The sequence below is a fragment of the Melospiza melodia genome, chromosome 20 (assembly GCF_035770615.1).
Source record: "Melospiza melodia melodia isolate bMelMel2 chromosome 20, bMelMel2.pri, whole genome shotgun sequence".
Taxonomy (NCBI): Eukaryota; Metazoa; Chordata; class Aves; order Passeriformes; family Passerellidae; genus Melospiza; species Melospiza melodia.
Genome location: NC_086213.1, coordinates 9,793,833 through 9,816,104, shown reverse-complemented (window position 1 = coordinate 9,816,104; position 22,272 = coordinate 9,793,833). Strand labels below are relative to the sequence as shown.

Genomic DNA, 22,272 nt, shown 5'->3' with positions numbered 1-22,272 from the left:
AGCTGCCTAAAAATAAAGTAGGGCTTCGGGGAAATGGGTTTGATGGAAAAAAGATCAAATGTGTGGAAAGGCTGAGGCAGCTGTCAATCCTGAAAGTGCTTGTAAATCAAGCCAGAGATGTGCATGTGCATGAATGTGATTTCTGGCTGTCTCAGAGTTAATTTTAACTATAGCTGGGTCACCCAAGGCAATTTCCCAGAGCCATTCCTGTCCCTTCCATGCCTCACTGCACACAGAGGAGAAAGAAGCTGCTGATGCTCAGATGTGAACAGTTGGTAGGATGGCTGGTGAAGCTTTCTTAAGGAGCTTTTTGTATTAAACATGGCCATAAACAAAACAGTGAGACTGCCATAGGGATGAGATTAATGGGATTCATAATCCCTATAAACAGATTTGCTGAGCTCTGTATTAATGTGGAATTGTTAATTTGCCTTGCCTAATAAGTGGTCTGCACTCACATCTCTGCATTTCTGTCACTGAGGGCAGGACTTGAACAGTGCATTTCCTGCTGACTAGACCTGGGAAGTGCCTTGGGAGTGTAGTGGTTTATTCTTGTCCATACTTGAGCTGAAAAGTTTGGGACCCCATTCCCACTGTGGGGTGGTGCTGGCTGTGTAAACAAGTGACAACCAGAAGCAAAGCTGGAGCCAAGAGAAGAAAGATTTACACAAGGTCTAAAACAATCCAAAACCAATCTAGTGCTTGTCAGATGGTGTTTTGAATATGATTAGTTAAATGACCTCAATCTCCTCTTTCTTTTTTTTTTTTTTTTGTCCCCTGTGTGGGAGGAATCCCACTGATATTTCTGGTGGCTTCTGTTGTGTGACCCCTTTTAAATCTTGGTAAGCAGACACCCCACTGAGCACGTGCAGGTTGTGTCAGAGCTGGCACTGGGACATCAGATCCTGCTAAACACCCTGAAACCTGCTTGTCTGAGCCCTTGCAGGAATCTGGAGCTTTCTATGGACATGGTGCCCTGGGTATGGGGCAGAGTGAGACGAAGAGTAGGGAGTTGACAAGAAAATTAATGCAAGTTTTTTCTGCAGCTCTGAAAGAGTTAACCTGCCTGTTTGTGTTCTCATCCCAGCTAGCTGTTAGGTGAAAAATTAATTTCTAAGTCTGGTGTACCAAGTTCACTGCTTTAATTCTGTCTGCATAAGTGCTGGGATTATGTATCACTTACAGCAACTGCTATGTTGTGAAATGGCCTTGAGGAACACCAGGAAAGGCTGGATTTTATGCCAAGAATTTGAACCCCTGGTATATTTGTTAGGCAGCTTGCTCTTCTGTTCCCAGCTCTGTTCCTTTGGAGTGCCCTGTGTTCATGGGGACAGGGATTCCTGGAACTGGTGGGTGATTCTGCTGAGACTGTGTGCAATGAGTGACTTGTTGCTGTAGTCAATGGACCACTGCCTTTGGGACCAGTGTTTGTGGGTCTTACCCTGCTCTGTTGGCAGTAGAGAGAAATCCATGCACTGCTAAAGGAATAGGTTCAGGGGTTGTTGGTTTTTTTTTTTTTTTTTGTTTGCTTGTTTCTGGTCCTTTCAAGTCCTCTGAATGCCAGCCACTTAGTTGTGAGAGTCTTAAAATATCAGAAAACATTCTCAGTAGGTTTTCAAGCTTTTCCCTAGAGCTGCTGAGCTAAAAACAACATTGCTTACTTATTTTTTCTTTCTAACATAACCCTTTCTTCACCTCTAAATCCCCAAGGCAAGGATTCAAAGAGCAGGGCAGTACCTGCTGTGGAGTGTTGGATAGACAGGGAAGGTGTGAAAGTCTCTGGCCCTCTTCTCTCTGGGCTTTTGCATCCAGCCGTGGCCCAAGCATGACAAATCCACTGCTGAGTGCTTTTGGAAGCACCACCCTGCCTGCTTTTCACATGCAATTCACTGCCAGCAGCCAGCACTGAAGGGGATTTGGCAGGGTTCTGCTGAATGCCTTTGTTGGCTCAACATATTTCCACTGCTGCTCAGGACAAAGCAACAGAGTGGCGGGATTGAATCTGCCCAATTGCCTCTATATATAGAAAGGGGAGACAAAACCAAAATGCAGCTGCTCCTGGTGGCATGAGAGGGGGACTGAGGGTGTGGGCTGACCTGCTGGGGTGCCCTCCTGGCCCTAGGGAAAGCTGAGCTGTTCTGCATCCCTGGTTCTGATAGATGGGTGCTGGCCCACAGGTGGAAGTTGGCTCTCTGTACCTTGAATGGTGTGGTTGTTTCATGCTTCTGGTGTTTTTCTTGGGCAGGGTGTATCTGCCTGGAAGGCAGATTCCAGTTTAAGGTCTTAGCTTCCTAGATGAGGGAATTCAAGTGACATTTTTACTGTATTACAAACTTGAGTTGGTTTTTTTTTTCCATGATTCTAAGAGAAGCACTATTTATTGAAAGAGAGTTGATGAAAGTGGCTGAGAGTCCTAGTGCTTTATGAATTGTATGACAGCAAGAGAGCAGTGGTGAGGTTACTGGGAGCAGAACTGTGTGACTCAGTCAATTAATAATGAAGTTACATGGAGCTGCAGGTGGTTTTACCAAATTAATGGTGATCCATGGCTGGCTGTGCTGGGCACTCACTGGAATGACTCCCTTCCCCTGGTATCTGCCCTGGGACCAGCCTTGAGTCACAGGCTCAGGGAGGGAGGGTGCTCTGGATGAGGAGGAGCCTGGCAAGGTCTCTGCAGAGCAAGTGAGGCTGCTACTGAGACAGGAACAGCATCCCTACAGGCACATCTCTTGAATTTGTACAAAGAGGAAGAAAAGTTCATTGAGAACTTTGTTTCTGTCCAATCCATTGCTTAAAAACCTCTCTAATGAACTGGTCTGCATATATGTGCTGCTTTAAATATACTCTCTCTTTATTGCCAGGAAAACTTCTGACAAAACAGTGTTTGAAGTAGATCAGAGCTTCATTGTATTTGTGAAACAATCGAGCTGTTGCAACAGGAAATGACCAGAGCAAACAGCCAAGGCTTGTATCTCTCTGAAGTGAATGAGCCCTTCCCTCCCTGGGCTAGAGTTCTGCTCCTCCTTTTATTTTGTGTCAGGAATATTTGTCATCACTCTGGGCAGTGTGGCCAGGATATTTGGTGCAGTGTGTATGCTTGCCTCCCTAAAGTTTGCCAAATATTAATCTAATTACATTCCAGGATCTGCCAGGGGAAGGTGTAAAATGGACTTTTCCTGAATCAAATTGAGTGGCAGCAGCTGGAAATTATGATGCAGTTTGGCATCTGTGTAACAAGGTTCTCTGCTTTAATTTTGATGTTCTTTTGGTGCAGCTTCTGTTGGTAAGGCTGTATAAAAAACACTGCCCTGATGAATACTACACAAGTGTGTTGATACTATCAGCTTTGAGACTACCTTTGGTTTCTTTTGAGGTTTTTTTACTGAGCTCTCAGTTATCCTTAATTTTCATCTTCAGCCAGAGGGAGTAGGTGGTGTTGAAACAGCATCTTATGTGGCTGCTTTTCCAGCCATACCATGTTAGTGGTATTCTGATGGCCATCTGCAGATTGGCCTGTCTGATTTGCCATTTTAAGCATCTTAATTGACCTTAAATGCTTCTAACTTAGAAATAGAAGTAGGTGGAAGGCTCAAGGGGTTTTTGAGCCTGCCCTGAACATCAGGAGAAGCTGCCTGTTGCCTCCTCATTCACACTTTCCTACACACTCTGCTGCACTAATAATTGATTGCAGATGAATCCCTCTGATCTTCCTGCCCTGTTTATATGCCTTCATGTCTGTGTGTGCCAGCCAGCCTCCTCTGCCTTTAATAAAGCAACTTTGCCTAAGCAGAGAAGCTTGAGACTCTAGGGTTAATTTACTGGCCTGTATTATTCATTGCATGAAAACAAGTGGAGAATTTATATTAGGGGATTTTTATGTGTCTGTGCTTGTCTACTGGTGATTTTATTTTTAACCTCAGCTGTAAACCTCTTGTGCCTGGCCCCCACCTTTTTTTTTTTTTTTTTTTTTAATCCCATCTCTCAGAATTTGGAATCTTGTCATCAACATCCCCCACAGTTGTGTTTATTACTGCACAAATAAAATAGTGCTGTGGCTTGAGACCTTCTGGCTTCCTGGAACTGAAGTAGAAAATCCTAATTCAGTTGTTTCTGCATGTTCCTGGGCTCTTCACAGATCCCTTGCCCATCAACAAGCTCCCTGCCCCTTTTCTAAATGCCCTGCAGCATTAATCCATGTTCTCAGCAGGAGCTGCCATTCATCATTTGGGGCTCCTCACGTCTACAATTATTTTGCCTCCTGGGTGAGGCTATTAGGGCAGCTCAAACCTGAGCATCAGAGCCCACTGCAGTGAAGCTCAGCCTGTGGAAGGGCAGAGCAGGACAGAACCGGGTCAGGGACAAAAGGGCAGCAGGTTGGAATATTGTATTTTCACTGCAGCACAGGGCTGCCTTTTCAGTCCAAAGCAAGCTGCATTGTCTCTGCTGGTCCAGCAATTAAAAAGAGCCTCTGCTCTTCAGAGCTGCAGTGAAATAAAGATGCTAATCCCTTTCCTTCATTGTCAACTGCTTCATGTGCTGGTTTCTTTCTCCCCCACAGGCCAGCAGCCCACAGGATCTCCGCCTCTTCTATGAGAAAAACAAGATGCTGATGCCCAAGTAAGAATTTTTCCAGTATCAATGTTTATAGGCACTTGTTTACTCTGTGTTTACACCTGTCCTTGCATGCTCCTGGCTTGTCACTTGGGGAGGTGACTGAAGTATTTGGCCTCCTGCCTTTCCCCATTCCTGAGCCCAGCAGTGATGGGGCCCAGGGAAAGTCAGACAGCAGCAGACAGCCAGGGCTGGGGTGTTCTGTAGGAGAGCAGACATTGTTCTCCTACTCTGCAAAAGTTCAGGGCTATGGGTGATTCTAAGAGCCAGCTGGAGGTCCTGCTGCACACGTGGCTGCCCTGAGGCTGAGAGCCTTGGGAGGGACTCAAGGCAGGTCTGGGGTGGTGTGAGCAGCCAGGCTGCAGCTCTGCTGGAACCTGCCACACCTGACTGAGGATCACATTCCCATTTCTCACGTGTCAGGGCAGCAACTGCTTGTGTCCATCCTGCTCTTGGGGGAAACACTATCACCTCCCTGGAAATGGACACTGCTGCAGTTTCCAGGGGGAAGAGAGCTGCTCTCATCCCAGCAGGGTGTGTGTTACCTCTCTGCTGTGATTTGTCAGGGTATTTTGGTTTTGTTGCTGTGGTCTTTCCTTTTCATTTCTGAGCTCTGAAAGCAGAAGCTTATGCTGGCTCTGAAAACCTCAGCCTGGTACAGAGACAGGGCTGAAGTTCCATATTGTGTATCTAAAATCTGGATGGCCTTTTTTAACCAGAAGTTATCTCCCAGTTGGCAGAGCTGCTAATGCAGCCATGTATGGAGGAAGGTCATTGAGTTGCTGTATATGGATTTTTCTTTTCCCTTATCAGTTCAGACAGCTCCAAGAGATAACTGGAAGGAACTGTCAAGAAGCTGGAGCTCTTATCAATTATTACCTGCATATCTTGTGATATGCAGCTATTTTCCCTTTGATTACTTCCTTTTTTGATTTGGGGAGAAGGCACAAATTTCTACCAGGGTTACCTCTGGAGGACCTGGACTGAACCAGAGGGTGTGATGGAGTAAAACACCTAAAACCAAATAATTTAAAGCAAAAATGTGACTGCATAGTAGGAGCCAGTCTGTGTGAGCAGAAAGCAGAGCTCCTGTTTTTCCTGCACAACCCAAAACATGGCTGCTCACCTTTGAGGTAGCCTCTCTTACTAAATGAGAAATTAATCCATAAAACTAAGAAGTTTTCTTGTGTTGATCCCACTGCCCTGCTGTTGTTTGGCTCATGGTGCAGGGAGGGGGAAAACTGAACTCAGCTGTAAGAGGAGAGCATGTCTGTTCTTGAAGGGATTAGTCCTTTGAGTCCTTCACAGTCTGCATTTGCCATTTTCACTTATCTGCACTTTTGAACTGCCAAATGCTTCCAAAATTCAGATCCAAGGTGATTGTTTTCCTCACTGTGGAAGTCAGATCTGAGCTGTCCTTTGTGTAAATGGCAATTTCATCTTTCCAGAGTCAGTTTGTCTCTTTAGCATGGGCTGCAATCTGTGCTATTCCTGAGTAAACATGAATAAACTCCTTGAGTGCCCTGCCAGCAGAGGATGAAACACAAAACTACTCCAGAGACCTCCTTCTCAGACTGCAGCAGTGCCAGGATTTGGTTTCATTTTCCTTGGGGCTATGCAGGCTGGCACACACTTCCTTGCCATGGCCAGGGAAGGTGTTTTGGCTTGGGAATGGAGTGGGGAAGCTGTCCCTGGCTGCACTGCTGCTGCTCCAGGTGAGGAGATGCTGTTCTGAGCATTCTGGGGAGCCCATGGCAGCAGAAGCCCAAAGGCCTCACAATTTTAATAGTGCTGATCTAAACAATTAACATTCATTGTGCTGGTTTGCATGGCAAAGTGCATCCAGGTTGTGGGGGCAAGGAGGCAGATTTGTGCTCATGTTTAGAAGATAGTCCTAGAAAATATTACTGAAGGGTGGCAAAGCTTGATGCTTTGGACATGAGAGGTAAGAGGAGACAAAAGGCTGTTGATCTGCACCCTCTTCATCTGTGTTGTGCCATCTGAAGTCCATGGGTTGATGTACCTGTTTCTTGCCTTTAAAACCAAGGTTAAAGTCATATCAGGGAAATGGACTCATTTTGAATGAGAGCTTTACGTGTCACAGATAAATAAATGATGATGAAAACACTGCAGGGCTGCAGGACTCCAGCACTAATGCATTTTTCAGGAGGCTGCTTGCTGGGGTGTCTTTGGGTTATTCCATTACACAGTGTGCTTCCAAGGGACCCCTCTTTTGATGGGAGGCTCAACCTGAGGCTCAGTCTGACTGCATCCCTTCAGAGTCCTGTGTCAGCCTGAGATGCTGCACAAACCATTCTAGCATCAGGATGGAAAAGCAGCTCCTCCAGTACAAACAAGGATGAGGGATGCTTGCCATCATTCTCTGATCTTGGCTTCAAATTCCTGCCCCAGCAAGGCCTAGGGCTTCACAGAGAAATAACTGGGTGGTACTGAAGTGTGTATACACATACCTTGCCTGCCATCTCCTGTTTCTGTGAACAGTTTGGTACTGCTAGCTAGCTCCCTTTTTTTCCCCCTCACTATTTTTGAGCTGCTGTTTTACCCCTGTCTGTGGTAGGGGATGTTGGTGGGGATGATAAAGGAAGGGTTTTTTCTCCCAGCATTGGTCAGGCTTGGCCTCAGGGCAGTGGCTGATGCCAGAGCCACGTGCAGAGCCACTGAGAGCTAAAATTACAGTGCTGGGCACACATGTCATTACCTCAGCTGACCCAGCATGGGCAGAGGGGAAGCCTGGCAGAGCGTGGGGGCCATGCTGGGAACAGCCATGATAAACAGAGTTAATGCTGAGAGGAGCTGCAGCCACCCACGCCTCTCTGGGAGAGCTCTGCCCCAGCCCAAAGCCCCCTGAGCACTTCTGGGCATGCAGGGGAGTCAGCAGAGCTGAATCCACTTATGCAAGAGCTGAACTCTGCTTTCCTTGCCTTAATCCATTCATTTATTCCCTGCATTTTTCAATCTGTAGAGGTTATGAAGAGCTGCCCTGGCCTCTCCCCCATCTGCTTGTGGGGTGAGGGAGAGCACAGTGCTTTACCAGCTCTTTTGTGTTTCAAAGGCTGTTGAAAAGAATATTTTCTTCCTAACTATGCTGAAAAGTGATGTAATAACTGCACAGATTTTAGCTTGCTGAGGTGGCAGTTGCTCACATCTTAGTGGCCTTTGATTAATCTGTGCTGTATATCCAGGAACCACATAGATAAAGGTTGCACTGAAAAATAAATGCCTTAATAAAATAGTACTAATTGGTGATGCATTTCACCACCAGTGTCTTAATTGGAAGCTTCCCCTTGGAAAGTGCTTTGTTCTAGTGATCTTATTCCCTTTAAAGCAAGTAGGAGTGATTTTATTTATTATGTGTGAAATACTGCAAGTGGAATGGGCTCAGCTGAGCACCAGAGGGATGACACTGTGAAGGGAAGGATCTGCAGGTGCTCATGGGAGAGGCCAGTGAAGCAAAATGAGCTGTAGCCTGCCCCATGGCAGTAGGGAGTGAAACTCAAAATAAAGACATTTGTGATCAGCCTCCCTCCAGTGAGCTCCTGGTGTTCCTGGCCCAGCAGGCATGGAGTGAGTTTGCATCTGCCAGTTGCCTTTCTGAATATGTAAAAGCAGTTTAAATAGACTGCCAGTGTCTTATTTTGCTTTTGTTTTCCATCCTAGCATCCCCAGGGAGACATCAAGCCACCTGAGGCAGCTCCTGCTGGGCCTCCTGCAGCGTAACCATAAGGACCGCATGGACTTTGGTAAGGCCTCCTCCCACCTGGAGCTCTGCTGCTCTCTCTGTTCTTCTGGCTCTGCACAAGCCTCTCTGCTTTTGGCTGGTGCTAGGAGAAGCATCCAAGCACCTGGATTTCACCTGTGCCTGGAGGGTTGCATGATCTTGGGGGTTTTAGTTTATGTGCTGGAAAGTCAGTGCTGATTTCAGTATAATTTTGTAAACCAGGGAGACTTGGCACGCTTTCAGCATGTTTGTTACTTGTATTCCCTGTCCTGGCTTCTGCTTTTATCATCTCTCTGAGCTGTGGTTAAGTGTGCTACTAGGTGAAATGTGTCTTGTGTATCTGTGCTTTTCTGTCACAGTTTCTTCCCAGAGCTGCAAGCTGCACTCATTTACTGAGCAATCCAGTCACTACCCTCTCCTTCTGAGGGTTTCTGTGATAATCTGAGCCAGGAGTTGTAGCTGCTTGCAGACCCTCCCCTCCTTCTCCAGTTTCTGTGGAAGGAAGCCTTGGTCCTTCTCAGGGCTCCAGCTCTCCAAGCCTTTATCTCAGTCTCCTGACTTGGCTGACATGAGGATTTCCCCTTTTTTGTTAATTCCTTCCAAACTGAGATAATTTATTGTGAGCCCAGTGGTTCTGACTTGGCAGCATCTTCCAGATGTGTTTTAGCTGAGCTCAAAGGTCTGAAGAACCTCCAAGGAAAGCCATGCCCTAGAGGAAAGCAGGCAGAGGTGGAGCCTTTCCTTGGATCACTGAAAGACCAGGTCATCTAAAGGCAAACACATCCTGTGTGTGTTCAGGATGCTCCTTTTTAGTCAGACTTGGGTAAAATAGTTTGATATTTCTGGGATGTGAGGGTTGGTTTTCTGTTGGGTTTTTGTTTGCTTATCTGCTCAGGAAGGTTGTTTCCTCCTGGGCAGCACATGCTAGGTGATGAAGAGGAATTGTTTTGCACCCTCTGTTATTCTTTTAGATTAGAGATAGCAGGAAAGCCTTTCTGGGGATGGTCAACTGGATAAGCAACTGTGGATTAGCTCAGGTTGATCATGGTTATCCAGTGACGAATGCCAAGGGCTGGTTACTGGAGTGTAGAAATGAGAGAATGAGCTTTTGAAGAGTTGTTGAAGCTCCTGACAGACTGGCTTGGACAGAATCACCTGGCAGGGTTATTCCCTGCAGATCTTTAATCTGGGCTGTGGATCTCTACCTCTCCTCTCCTGCTGCTGTGCATTTCAAAAGAAGGTGTCTTTGAGGTTCTGGATTCCCTGCTGTCAGAAATTGTCTGGCAAAGCATTTTAGGCCATATGAGCTGGTTTTGTACCTCTTGGGAGTAAAGTGCATGAGTCCATGTCTAATACTTGGAAACTTGAGATGGGAGCTTTTGATATCACTCTGGACAACAGTTACAGCACATCTTGCAGTATTGAGCTTTTTCCTGTCCGTAATTACATTTTTATCAGTAAATTGGCATGTCCCCAGAGGAGAGGGTTTCCTGCTGTTCCTGGTTCCCTGGGACCCTCAGCCTGGAGATGTCACAGTGACCTCCACAGAGCTCAGCTGGGTCACACAACAGCAACTCACCAGCTTGAAACTTCATATACTTGTTGTGTGTCCCAGCTGCTCTTCTGCCAGGAACTGATGCTCTCTGCAATCTCAAGATTATCTAAAGGAAAACCAGGAGGGTTTCAAGTTGCAAGTTTCCTGCTGATGATTACAAGCTGGGTTGTTTGAATTTTGCTTTGCAAGCACAGCTAATAAGCAGTTTGGAGCGAGGAGTGGGGGAAAAGTGAAAGAAATCATCATTTCCACCCCCTCAGTTGAGTCAGCTTGGCTGAGGGATGGTACCCTCCTCTCCTGCAGCAGGCTGAAAAAGAAGCAGGAAACCCCAGCAGCTGAGCAGCTCCCACAGGATGGGGATGTTCTCCATGCACAACAGATCTAATCTGTGAGATGCCAGCTTTCCCTGCCAAAGATTTCCATTCCTTGCCTTGGGCTGAGCTCCAGACCTCACTGCACTCTGCTGCAGGACCCTGGCACAGCAGTGGGGAGGAGAGGGATTATTTAAAGTTAAAAAGCAGACAAACAAAAAGCCCAGTGACTGCGTTCTGGAAAGCTCAGTCCCCAAAGAGGAGCTGTTTACAGAAGAAGTTTGTAAACCTTGGGTGTTGCAACAGGAAATCCATTCTGGGAAAGAAGCTGGAGCTCAGTAATCAGTGTTGATCCATGGCTGACACTCCCAAAAGTCTGAGCTGCTGATTGTGATAGGAGAGGGCTCTGGCACAGAGCTGCAGTGAATCAGAGATGAAGGAACTGGGAGAAGTGGCTACTTGTGAGGACAGGCAAGCATGCAGAGAGTGTTCAGCAAGCCAGGACAGAAGCTTTTCTTGGCCTGGATCTGTAGAATGAATTCCCATAATGAGGGGAAGAAGCAGCAGTTGTGTTTGATGTGAAAGGGAGGGAGTTCTGGGCTGTGGTTCTGGGCTGGCCCATTAAAAATGCATTTCTGCCCTCAGTGCATGGTGGGTTTGTGTCTCTGTCATGTAACATCACTCAGTTGGAAGTCCTTTTGTCCATCACTCCTATTCCCTGGAGTGAGTGGCAGTGCAGTGTGATAAATGCAGCTCCCCTGGATCCCTACATTTAGGGTGATTCACCATCCTGATTAGCCAGGGATCCAATTAATTTCCCATCCTTATTTCATGAGCAGGTCCTGCATCCAGTCTCCAGCCTGTTGTCTTGACCACTTCTATATGCAGCCATAGTCAGTCAGCTTCCATTGTTGCATGGAAAAATCACTCTATAACAATCACTTCCTGTGTTTTATCTGCTTTGTAAACTTCTTACAGGCATTTTCTTTCACTGAGTCATTGTTCTTAATTTTTTTCAGATGAATTTTTCCATCACCCATTCTTGGATGCAAGTGCCTCTATGAAAAAATGTAAGTATTGCATTTTTGATTACAACTGTTTCTGAACCATGGCCTGACTTCCTTTGCTGTTAATTCAAAAGGAAAGAAAAAGAGTGCTTTGTGTTTCCTTAGTTATTTAGGCAGGGATTCAGTGTTTATTACTGTGTCATATCCAGATTTTACCATCAAAATGTATTTAATTTTACTGAGTTATCTTCAAAGGGGTGAATTGTAAGATATTTAGAAACCTAAAGTGGAAGCAAATGTAGTTTTGAAATGTATTCAGCTGCTTTGTGGGAAGTGCTGGTAGGTACACAGGGTTTTGTCTCATGGTCTTGCTATTCATCCTCACCTTAGCACCATTCAGGCTGGAGAATGGTGGAAATTGGCACTCCTGGCCCTGCTTGCCAGGCTGGCTGTGCAAAAGCCAAATTTTGTGGCTACCAAATCTTGTTTCATCATTTACATCAAAGTTCTTGATACATCTTGTTTTAGAAAGGTTACATTTATTGCTCTGTGGGAGCTGGCCAAAACAAAGATTTCCATTGCAAGGTCTCTCTCCCTCCAAAACAAAGATTTCCAACGCAAGTTCTCTCTTTCTCCTTTTGATCCAAAACTTTTGGAGAAGTTGCAGCCACACATATTGTGGTTCAGAGGTTTATTTTTGGTGGGAAACAATTCAGAATTGCTTCTAGTGCATGGGGCATCATAGTCCTCTGGCCAGGAGACTTGGGTTAGTGCAATTGTGCGTGGTTGTCTTCTCTGGAGGGATTCTCCTGGACATTTGATCTCCTGAGTAAATATAGCACCAAGAATCTTCATCAGTGGCTAATTTGGGGTGTCCAGTGCCAAGTCTTGGAGGAACCATTTCCAGCACAGACCCAGTTTCCCTCTTGGATGTGTACCATGCATAGACACATCTTGTCTGATATCCACATCACTCCTGACCCTCTCTTGCTTTCCTGCTGCCAGAGCAGCAGTTCTGAGTTGTCCCTGATGAGGTTTTACCTGTGCACTCAGGTGATCGTCCTGCGGGCAAGAAAAGGCGCTTCTGGTTTAGGGGAGCTTTCAAAGCAGCCAGGGCCCTGAGCCCCCCCGTGCCAGCAGGGTGTGGGGCCAGCCCTGGGAAACAGGGCAGGAGAGGACTCTGGCCCTACAGGGCTGCTCCTGAGCCAGCCCAGCTCCAGGCTCCTGCTGTCCTGCGTGGGAAAAGCCCTTTGGAGTCTGATCCCCCTGTGGGCAGAAGATCTCCCCCTCAGGATGTTCTTGCATGCCCACCAGCTCATCTCCTACCTCCAGCCATCCCCCTGCTTCACTGGCCAGGGGAGCAGAAAACCCCAGAAAAACAGGAGAGGGTTCTCCTGACTTGGCCTCGGTTTCCAGCTTGTGCACAGCTGCTGTGTAAGAACCAGAGGTGCCGTTATGAGCAGGAGAATGTAGCTCAGCCTTTGCCACCTGCTGCACCAAGGTTAATGGTGTGGGGTCAAGGACCAAGAAAAAAAGCACCTTTACAGGCAGGTAAGGCCTGTGCAAACGCCAGACCTCTCTGTCACCCTGCTGATCCTCGCCTCCAGACATACATCCACAGACTGGAGCCCTCTCCAGGCAGGAGAGACTGCTACTGGTTCTGAAGATGTGGGAGAAAAATCAACCCATTGCTGGAGATGTTCAAGCTGTGGTGCACAGAAATCTGCTAGTGCAGGAGAGAGTTCTGGTAGTGTGCTCTGAGGTCTCTGCTCCTGCCAGATGCCAGTGGTGGATCAGAGCCCCTCTGACCTGTGCTGAAGAGCCTGGAGAAGAAAGGCTGCCTGTGGTCTTCTTGATTTCTGATGGGAGGGAGAAGAGCCAGTGTATCAGCAAAGGCTGGGTTGTGGCGATCTCCATAAGAAGAACTCACCTGGTATTTATGGAATGCTGTCTGGCATGGCAGTGGGCTTGACCCTGGCACAGCTGCAGCTGAATGTCTTGGCAGGGCTGCACTTCTCAGGGGGTGCCTGCCTCAGTCTGTGTGCAGAGCTAAGGTGAGTCAAAAACCTTGCTGGGCTTCTTCATCTCAACATATGGCTCAGCATCACGAGCGAAGGAAATAGCAAAGAGAAGAAGAGCTGCATCTGAACCATGATGGTCCTGCTCAGCCTGAACACCATGCCTGCAGTGGAGAGCTGAGCAGGGAACTTTGTATTCTTGCTCTCCTTGAGAGCTGCTCATTAGCTACCACTAAGTCATCCACATCTGAGTTTCTTTAAATATAATGGAACTTTGGAATTCTGGAAAACTGAGTCCTCCAATGTAGATCATTCTGCAGGTGGACAATTTTGAAGCTGCTAAGGCAGGGGGGATCCCCCTTGTTGAAATACATTTGCATGGTTTTTGAGATGCTTCAGCAAAATCAACATTTCTTTTAAGAAGTCTTTCAATAACACATTTCTGACAAGCACCTCTTCTTCCCTGCTGTTTTGAGGGATGGTTGTTTTCATGTCCCTCCCTGGAGACTGGGTTCGGGGCCCTTGGCCTTTGTTAACTAAGATGCTGTACTTTATTTTTTGTTTGTTTGTTTATTTATAATTAATTTTTTATTGTGGGTTTTGTACCTGTGACTAAGCATGTACTTTAGCTGTGTAAAAATTTATTAATAAAAGTTTTAAAATGCTGTGTCTAGTCAGACTGTCGTCTGTCTGCAGCCAGGTCTGATCAGCATATGGTATGGGGCTGTGTGTTACAGTAATAACACATCAGAAACCATAATTAGATGCTTGTGCAAGTCTTCTCTCAGTAAACACTTTGTAATTGGTACCCGTGCAGAATATTTTGGAGGTTTTTCTGCTCCTGCCTTTAATGAATGAGGAGCTGCTCCCTCCTTGACTCTGAATTTAGAGAGCAGGAAAGGTGAGCGGTTATGGTTCAGAAGTGCATGGGTGCTTCACTCTCTGAAATTCCTGTCAGACTTAGCTTGACTCTTGCCATCTTTTTAATCTTCTTGTACATCAAATACTGAGGTGAAAACCAGCAAAAAATCCCCATGACTTTTGCATATAAAAGATTTTAATGCTGCAGACTTTTAAACTCTAAAAAGCAGCTTATTTGGACAAGTCCTTTCAGAGTTTGCACTCAAACTTTATTGCCTTGTCAGAGATTGCAATTAAAGAACTTTTTGATGAGTGGTTTTAATTGAATCAGGATAATCAGGAAAGTGCATCTCTCCAGTGTATGTAGAACTCAGATTCCAAATAAAGCTTTTCCATAAAACTTGAGGGTTGGATATTTTTAGGACAGCTGAGCCCCTGGTAGGATGATGTGTCAGAAGTTATTTTTACAAATATAGGATCCAGCATCAGGATCCATACAGCTGGAGCACAGGCTTGCCTTTATGGCTCCCAGCTCCCCCATTTTGAAACCAGTTGGCATTGGTTACACAATGTGCAGGATGACTGTTTTGCTGCTGGAGCAAGTTGGAGAGGACAATTATGAAAACAGACTTATTTACATTACAATTACAATCCGGCAATTTCTGGATTTGGGTGGGAGCCTACAATTCATGTTAACATTCCCCACATTCAGACTCAACTGCAAACATGATGGGCCAAGTGTTTGCACCCTTTTTAATTTTGAGCTGGGAGTGCCTGGGTGTGTGGAGGAGATGGAAGCAGGCGTCGTTCTTTCAAGCTGGCCTACATGGCTGACACCAAAAATTGCCCCAGCAGGGATGTGGAAGTCAGAGAGGGTTTGTCAGAGCCAAACCTCGTGGTTCTGCATGCATCAAAGTCTGTTTGGACTGTCAGGACCTTCTGAGTTGGAGCGCACAGCATTACAGTGTGAATTTGGGGAGTTCAAAGGGATTTAAATAAGAATGATTAATAGAGGCTGTATCTAAAGGAGTGCTTCATGCTGCTGAGTTTGAGTTTCAGATAATGGCAAAGTCTGCCAGCTTGTCTTCCCTCCTGATTAATGAAAAGCTATCTGAAGCAAATAGTCAAAAATAGAAATGTCTCAATTCTAGCCAGGTTTAAATCAATAATCACAGAACCAAAATAGGCTGGAGGGGACCTTGTGAGAGAATTGGAATGACTCTAACAAAAATGCTAATTCCAGGAAAAATGAATGGTGATGCAAGTCTTGCATCAAGCATGTGTGCATACAGTAGAAAATTCACTTATCTTTTTTTAAAAGCACCCTTCCATACCAGGAAGGGCTGTGTGTGCATGGGTGATTTGTTCTGTAGCAGCTGGCAGGATAAATAGGGAGGGAGGCCCTTTTTCCCCTCCTTTCTAGTATTAAATCTTTAGGGAAGGTCCTGGGGATTGCTCTGCAGGCTCTGTGGGAGGACTGTGGAGATCAAAAGCAGTGTGATGGAGGCAAGACAGAGCTCTTCATTTCACAGGCAGGTTCTCAGGGCTCTGTGTGTGTTCTCTGAGTGTGGGGAGGGAAGGCAGCTGTGCTGGCTGTGGACAGAGCGGCTCTCCATGCCGAGCCCCTGACCTCCCAGAACAGCCATCCTTGGGATGCCTCCATCCCTGCTGCTGTACAGGAGCCAGGGCAGTGTGTCACAGCAGCACAGCCCACCAAGGGCACTACATTTGGTGCAGAATAGATGCAGAAGCTAAAAAGTGTGTCCAGCCCCCTGCTGCCTTCCCACTGTGGGTTCCTTCTTGTTAATGTTGGCAAAGGCTGGAGGAGATCACTGTGACCCTGCTTAAACTGTTAAAGTGCTCAGTTACTTATATTAAAATATATTTTTTGCATCTACACTGCTTTGGCTTCTCTTTCTTGCTGTTGGATCTTGTTACATCTCTCTCAGGCTGAGGAATTCAGTGTCTCAGTGATTGCTCTCTTTGTGATAAAAGACTCTGGTCCAGTCATCCTTTAACCTTCTTTGATAGGCTGCATGGAAAGATTTCCTAAAGCCTTTTAATAAAAGGCATATTTTCCCATTCTTTTATCATTAGAACACTGTTTCAACAGTTAATTGCAGAGAAATGGACTTTTATTTTTCTAGCCTGTTGAACAGAGAAAGTACTTTGTAGTATGTAATGGGATTAATGACAGAGGTAGTTTTACTTCAGACAGAAGCATTCCTCTTCTAGGTGTTATTAATCTGCCTTGTATTAGCTATGGAGTCATTAGCACAGGTACTGTAAAGGCAGAAATTTGATAGAAGGTGCTAATTCTCTGCCAGCTTAATGGAAGAGCAGCAAAGTGTTCCTCTCCTCAATTAAGCATTGTCTCTGATCTCTGTCTTAAGTCATTCAAATACCAAAATGGTTCCAGTGTAAAATCTGACTTCAGGCTGCCTTGAAGTGGAGATTTTGGGCTCTTCTGTGCTGTTCAGTCTTGTGCATGTGAACTGGGGAATTTGAACCACTAACTGCTTCAAAGTCCTTTGAAGAGCCATTGTTACCTCTGACTGTCTCCCTGCTTGGCTGAGCTGAGCTCTTCTGTTATTTACTGAACCTCACTTGCATAAGTTATTGGAGTTAAATATTCCTTTCTCCTCTGATGCCTTAATCATCTTTTCTGCCTGAAGGTCATTGCTAACCAGGCCTTTCAATGTAAGCTTTAGGCCTTGTGAGGGTTACAAAGGCCAGTGCAACAAAGAAGTGAATAAAATTGGCAGTTCCTATACTGAGCAATAAAACATAAAAGGGAGAGGTGCAGGGATGGCCTATGCCATGGAAACAATTTCTGTACAAAGATACTCAATAACCAAAACACGTTTAACTTGCAGAAGTGACCAAGTTGAGCTGTAGGAAGCAATGCACTATTTCCTGGAGGAAAGCCCCTGGAAGGTTTTTTGTTGGCTTTTGGGATTTTGCTCAGAGCACATGGCCTGGGATGCCCGAGTGGCTGTTTGGACAGCAAACACACAGGCTTTGAGTAGGCATGTGTTTAACTTGGCACTCACCTCCCAATATTTGATGTATGTGTGCCAAGCCCTGAGGTCTCATGAGGAAGAATCTGTCAGGGTATGGTCTAGCTCCTGGCTTCTGCCCCAGACATGAGCAACTCCGTTCACTTTTCTCTTTCCCTGCATTTGCAAAGATGCTTTGGAGGCTCTTTAGGGCAAAAACCATCTTGCTGCTTGGGTAGGTCAGTGATTGAGTGGGCATCTCATCTTGGTCAGGAGTTCTCAGCCCTGTGAGGGTGTGCACAGAGGAGTGGATGCCTGTGAATCACATAACTGAACAGAATGCTGATTTTCTTTTGTTCTCCTTTAATTGACCACATATGATACTTGAGACACATGATGGTGCATGAGATAAATCTGATGGGAAAAGATGAAGAAGACTTTTTCTTATTGCTTGATCTTGGTTTAACCACTTATTTTGGTTTTGTCTTTTGCTGGTTTTAGCTGCTTCCGTGCCAATGCCTTCTTACCCCAGTTCTGGCTCTGGTAGTTCCTCCAGCAGCTCATCCACTTCCCACCTGGCATCACCTCCTGTAAGTACAGCTCAGAGGCAGCACTGTGTGTGTCAATGGTTTTCATGCTTGTGTGTTTGAAATGAGTGTCTCTGCTTTAGTCACTGAGCACTGTAGCTCTGGCTGGGCTTGGTGCAGTGTTCTCTCCAGTTTAGGGTTTTCCTGAAGGTTGGCTTACTCTGCCCAAGACATGTTTCAGTGTGCCATTGCCTGTTGGATGAGAAGCCATTATGAAAGAAGTTGGTATGAGTAGCACTGGTTTGTCTTGGCAGAGATGGAAAAGCTCCTTGGAACCCAAACCAGTTGCTAATTCAGGGTGTAGCTCTGCTTCCTTGGCTGCACATTCTGTGTGTTCTAGCAGAGTGTATCCACCTCCTTCTGACCAGCATGCCCAGGCACCACAGAGGGACATTCAGCAAAGCTGTTTGCTCACACCAGACCTGCCACAGTCCAGTGGTCTCATGAAAGATGATCTGAACTGATTGCTTTTCTCTCTGGTTGCCCCAAATGGTGAAAACTTTTCTGGAGGGCACAGTGTTTAAGTGACCAGTGAAGTGACATTCCTGCAGCTCACTGGACTGAAAGGTTGTTTTTGAAGGCTCTTGGTGAAAGCTGCCTTTGACTTTGAGCTCAGGAATGCTGCTGGTGTGATTGGTAAGGGAAGGGAGAAGGCTGGGACTTTTTCTTCCCTGGCATGACTGGTTTTTTGCTCTGTTCTCTGAGTTTCTCTGGGCCAAAGTATCTCAATTTGGTATGGGAAAGACTGAGGGGGACCAGCAGAAGTTGTTGTAGGTGAGCTGGACAGAGAAGACAGATCTGCTCCCCTCTGAATGTTTCATGATTGTGTCCCTGAGAGCTTCCTCCCTGCAGCCTGGAGTGGAGGGTGTTGGCTGATCCCTCCTGGCCATGAGACTCCAGGAATGAGCAGATGCTGTGAAAAGCAGACTCGCTCTCCTGAGCTTTCCTGGTCTGGGCAGCTTAAGGGTGGTACAGAATCACTGCCAGACTGGGAGGGGGTCCCATGTTAGAGATTTACTGCACCTCTTCTGCTCTGCTTGGGGGTTTTGCTGATGGAGTGTGCTGGCTCAGTCTGGGAAAAATGCCACATCTGCAGGGCAGAGTTTGCAGGTTGGGTGGAAAAGAGACAACTTGGACAGCTGGAGAATTCCTTCTCCCTGTGTGTGCAGAGAGAGGGAATCCCCACTGCTGCAGCAGGAGCCTCTGCAGGGTGAGCAGGGTCTTAATGAGGCCCAAGTGAAAGCTGCTTCAAGTCTTTCTCAGCCTGGAAGTGCATCAGGATAAAGATTGTGATCTGCTCTGTGGGCAGTTCAGCTGCCTTAAAGCTTTCTTAAACCATGCAGCCTCCTCCATCTGTCTGCAGTGGGAGGGGATTGTGGGGCTGTTCATCATTCAGCTGAAGGAAGCAGGAAAATGGGACTTTTTAGGGACTGTCCTGCCTCTGACAGCTGTGAGCTGTTTATCTGCTGGAAGTTTAATCTCTTTTGGGCCTTTCTTTAGCTCCTTAGCAGCACTACAGCAAAAACAGGGTGGTCTTGGAAGTTCAGGAACACTTATCTCCATGTTACCAAGTGCTGCAAAAGCACAAACAGAGACCAGATGGTTCTGTGTTTAAGAACAAAACAGAAAAAAATAACCCTAAAGAACAACCAAAAGTATCTCTGAAAGCTCCTCTGGTGTTCCCAGCCATACTAAAGTGAGTTGGTAGAAAATGTGTGATTGATCCAGAAAACCTCAGCAGAGGGATGCAATACTTTGAGTGCATTTTTCCTATCTGTGGAGCATCAGACACAGTGGAAGTATGTTTTGTGTAACAAAAGATGCACTGTTCTGACAGGGACATGAAAGGCTGTTCCTTTCCAGCAGTCTGAACAGCTGCTTCTGGCAAACCATCAGCCCTGGTTTATCAGCACAGTGTTGTTTGTAGCCTTGCAGAGCTCAGTTTAAAGGATGGAGCAGAATGATGAAGTGGCTGTGCTGAGGGCAGTGTTTGTTTTCTCCCTGAACTAGCAGTCCCTTGGAGAGATGCAGCAGCAGCTGCAGGAGAAGGCACTGGCGTCTCCCACCCAGGACTCGCCCGGGTTCCTGCACGGATCCAAGGACTCTGCAGGGAGCAGCAGCAAGAATTCCTCCTGTGACACAGATGACTTTGTCATGGTCCCTGCACAGTTCTCAAGTAAGGGGGTTTCTGAAAATGCAGATGTTCTGAGCAGAGGGGATGTGGATGGTAAGGATAGATGTTGAAAAGTTGAAAGGGTGGTTGAACTTGTCTGTTTGGACTGAATAGTAGGAGTGGTTTTGTTTTCAAGCTGGCAGAGGGATCTGCCTCACTGGCTAGTTTCATAGGATGTTTTGTAATTACCTTTAAAGACAGGATTTGAGAGTAAAGATTACTTGAGGACCTCAATAAGAGATTGAACCTGGAAATCCAACTGGAAAAGAAGATAAATAGGCTCACAGGGAAAAGTCTCTCTCACAGAAGCTTTTACCTTGTTATCCTGTCTTCAGTTTCACTCACCATCACAGTCCAAGACAGGATTTCAGCCAGCAAGCTGGATTTTACAAAAATCCCTGAGAAAAACTAAAATATGTTGTTTTTTCTTCAAGTGCTCTAAATTTCATTTTATGACCTTTATGTGTTTATACTTTGATAGGACTTGCTTGCAAATACAGATGTACATAGAACCAGGCCTCAGTTCAGCCACATGCCCAAGTATGTCCATGCACAAATCCTTACTTAACCAGCAGAGGAACATTGTTCAACCTTGCCCACGTGTGTGATGCTTTGCTGAGTTGGAGCTTGGTGATAAATGCTGAGATTCCTCCTTTGACAGTTGCACCACTTGTGTTAAAACAGGAATTTGGAGGGGTAGAGTAATCTCTGGAAGATCTCTGCTGTACTTAGGATAAGGAGGAGCTTGTGTTTTCCCTGGAATCAGTGGTGGGACCAGTACACACTTGCCTGGTGCTGGTCATGTTCCCAGTTCAGATGTTTGTTGTGTATCCAGCTGCCAGCTCATCTGGCTGCCCTGGATTTTTGCCAGGGAGGACAGGGATGTTCCAGAGCTCTTGTACCACTTGTACACAGCAGCCATGACTTGGACCTGTTGCCTCAAATGATTGTCAGGATTGTCAAGCCCCCTTCCAAGAGGACTTGCTTTCAACAAAATTTTCCAAAAGTTCAGGGTGTAAGGATTAGCAGCATCCACCATGAACTCCGGCTTCAGCCCACGTGTGGTTTGCAAAACACTGACTTGAGGAACAGCTCAGCAGGGCTTGGAGGAGCAGGAAATTCTACACAAAATCTCAATTGCTATGAATGTATAAAGGTTTTTAAGAAAATTATCTTTAATTAATCTCTTTCTGCACTTCCTTGTTCCTCAGGTGATTTAGCTGCTGAGGCTGCAGGAGGGAAACCAATCCAGGACAGCCTGATGTACAGTGGGTAAGATCACCAGGAGCTGAAATTGTCCAACCATGGAGCCTGCTGGGTGTTTGGGACTGTGGGGTTCTGGTGGATGGGAGGGAAGATGTTCCTGAGTTATCAGCCTTTTTCTCAGGTATGTGTGTCACCTGCCTGGTTCTGACCATTTTCAGTTGTGGTGGGAGCAGGGTGACAGTGCCCAGAGCTCCCACTGAGGAGGTGCTGGGCAGACTCAGCTCTGCTGCTGTGCTTTGTGGGAGGTAAACAGGGCTGGTTCCCAGGCTCTGGCAGCTGAGTTCTTTCTGTTTCCCTCAGGAGTTCCCTGGTGACTTCAGCAGGCTTGGAAAGCCAGGGGAGGACACCATCTCCATCACCCCCTTACAGCAGTTCTCCAAGCCCATCTGGGTAAGAAAAACTGTTTGGTGGTGTCTGTGCAACACTGAATAATCCAACTCCCATTGACTTCCAGGGGGGATTTTATTGCTGTTGGTGTGCTGGGCAAGATCCACATCTCTCCTCTTAATTAATGGGTAACAAGAAACACCCAGGAGAAACTTGGGCAATGATCAGTCCCAACTACTGAGCCTGTCTCTCCCTCTTCTGGCTCTCAGGAGGGGCTAGGAGGGAGCACAGGAGAGCTGGAATTACCTCTGTTCCCTGAGGGGCAGCGATTGTTCTCAGCAGAAGGTAAATGTTCTCTGCTGGCACGTTCCCCCAGTGCCCAGCCCTCAGAGGTGGGCAGAATTCCAGCTAAAGACCCTTGTTTCTAATTCTAATTTACTGGACAAATGTGGGGGAGTGTTGCTCATCTCCCCTTGCTCTTGAAGAACAGATGAGGGCCTGCTTAGTTGGTTTTGGCTTGTTGAAAAGCTCCTTGTGCTGTGGCTCTAGAAAAAAGTAATGCTGATACTGGACCTTGTTTACTAATGGGGGATGCAGGAGTAGGAGGAGCATGTGCAAACAGGCATGGTCATGGGGTTCATTCCAACTAAACCAGTTGCTCTAAACTCAGTTTTGGCCTTTAGAAGTGTTGTAGGTGACAGCTGCCCACACGTAACAGTACCAGCTGCCCAGAGGGGCCAGACACTTTTGTGTTCTGAAGGTGTTAATGGTCTTTGGAAGGTGATCCCCTTGACTCTGGGCCCTGAAGCTTTAGGGTA

General features: G+C 46.4%; 1 protein-coding gene across 3 annotated transcripts in view; it reads left to right on the top strand.

Annotated features, from left to right (window-relative positions):
• The window catches only part of ULK1 (unc-51 like autophagy activating kinase 1), a 74,740-nt gene that overhangs the window by 29,596 nt on the left and 22,872 nt on the right, over nt 1–22,272 (top strand). For 2 of the 3 annotated variants that reach the window (XM_063173582.1, XM_063173580.1), the window contains exons 10-16: nt 4,559–4,617; nt 8,290–8,372; nt 11,236–11,286; nt 17,603–17,691; nt 19,699–19,864; nt 21,073–21,133; nt 21,428–21,517. In XM_063173582.1, the coding sequence (XP_063029652.1) occupies nt 4,559–4,617; nt 8,290–8,372; nt 11,236–11,286; nt 17,603–17,691; nt 19,699–19,864; nt 21,073–21,133; nt 21,428–21,517 (599 nt within the window). The remainder of the gene's footprint in view (nt 1–4,558; nt 4,618–8,289; nt 8,373–11,235; nt 11,287–17,602; nt 17,692–19,698; nt 19,865–21,072; nt 21,134–21,427; nt 21,518–22,272) is intronic. The other variant, XM_063173581.1, reaches the window with a different exon arrangement.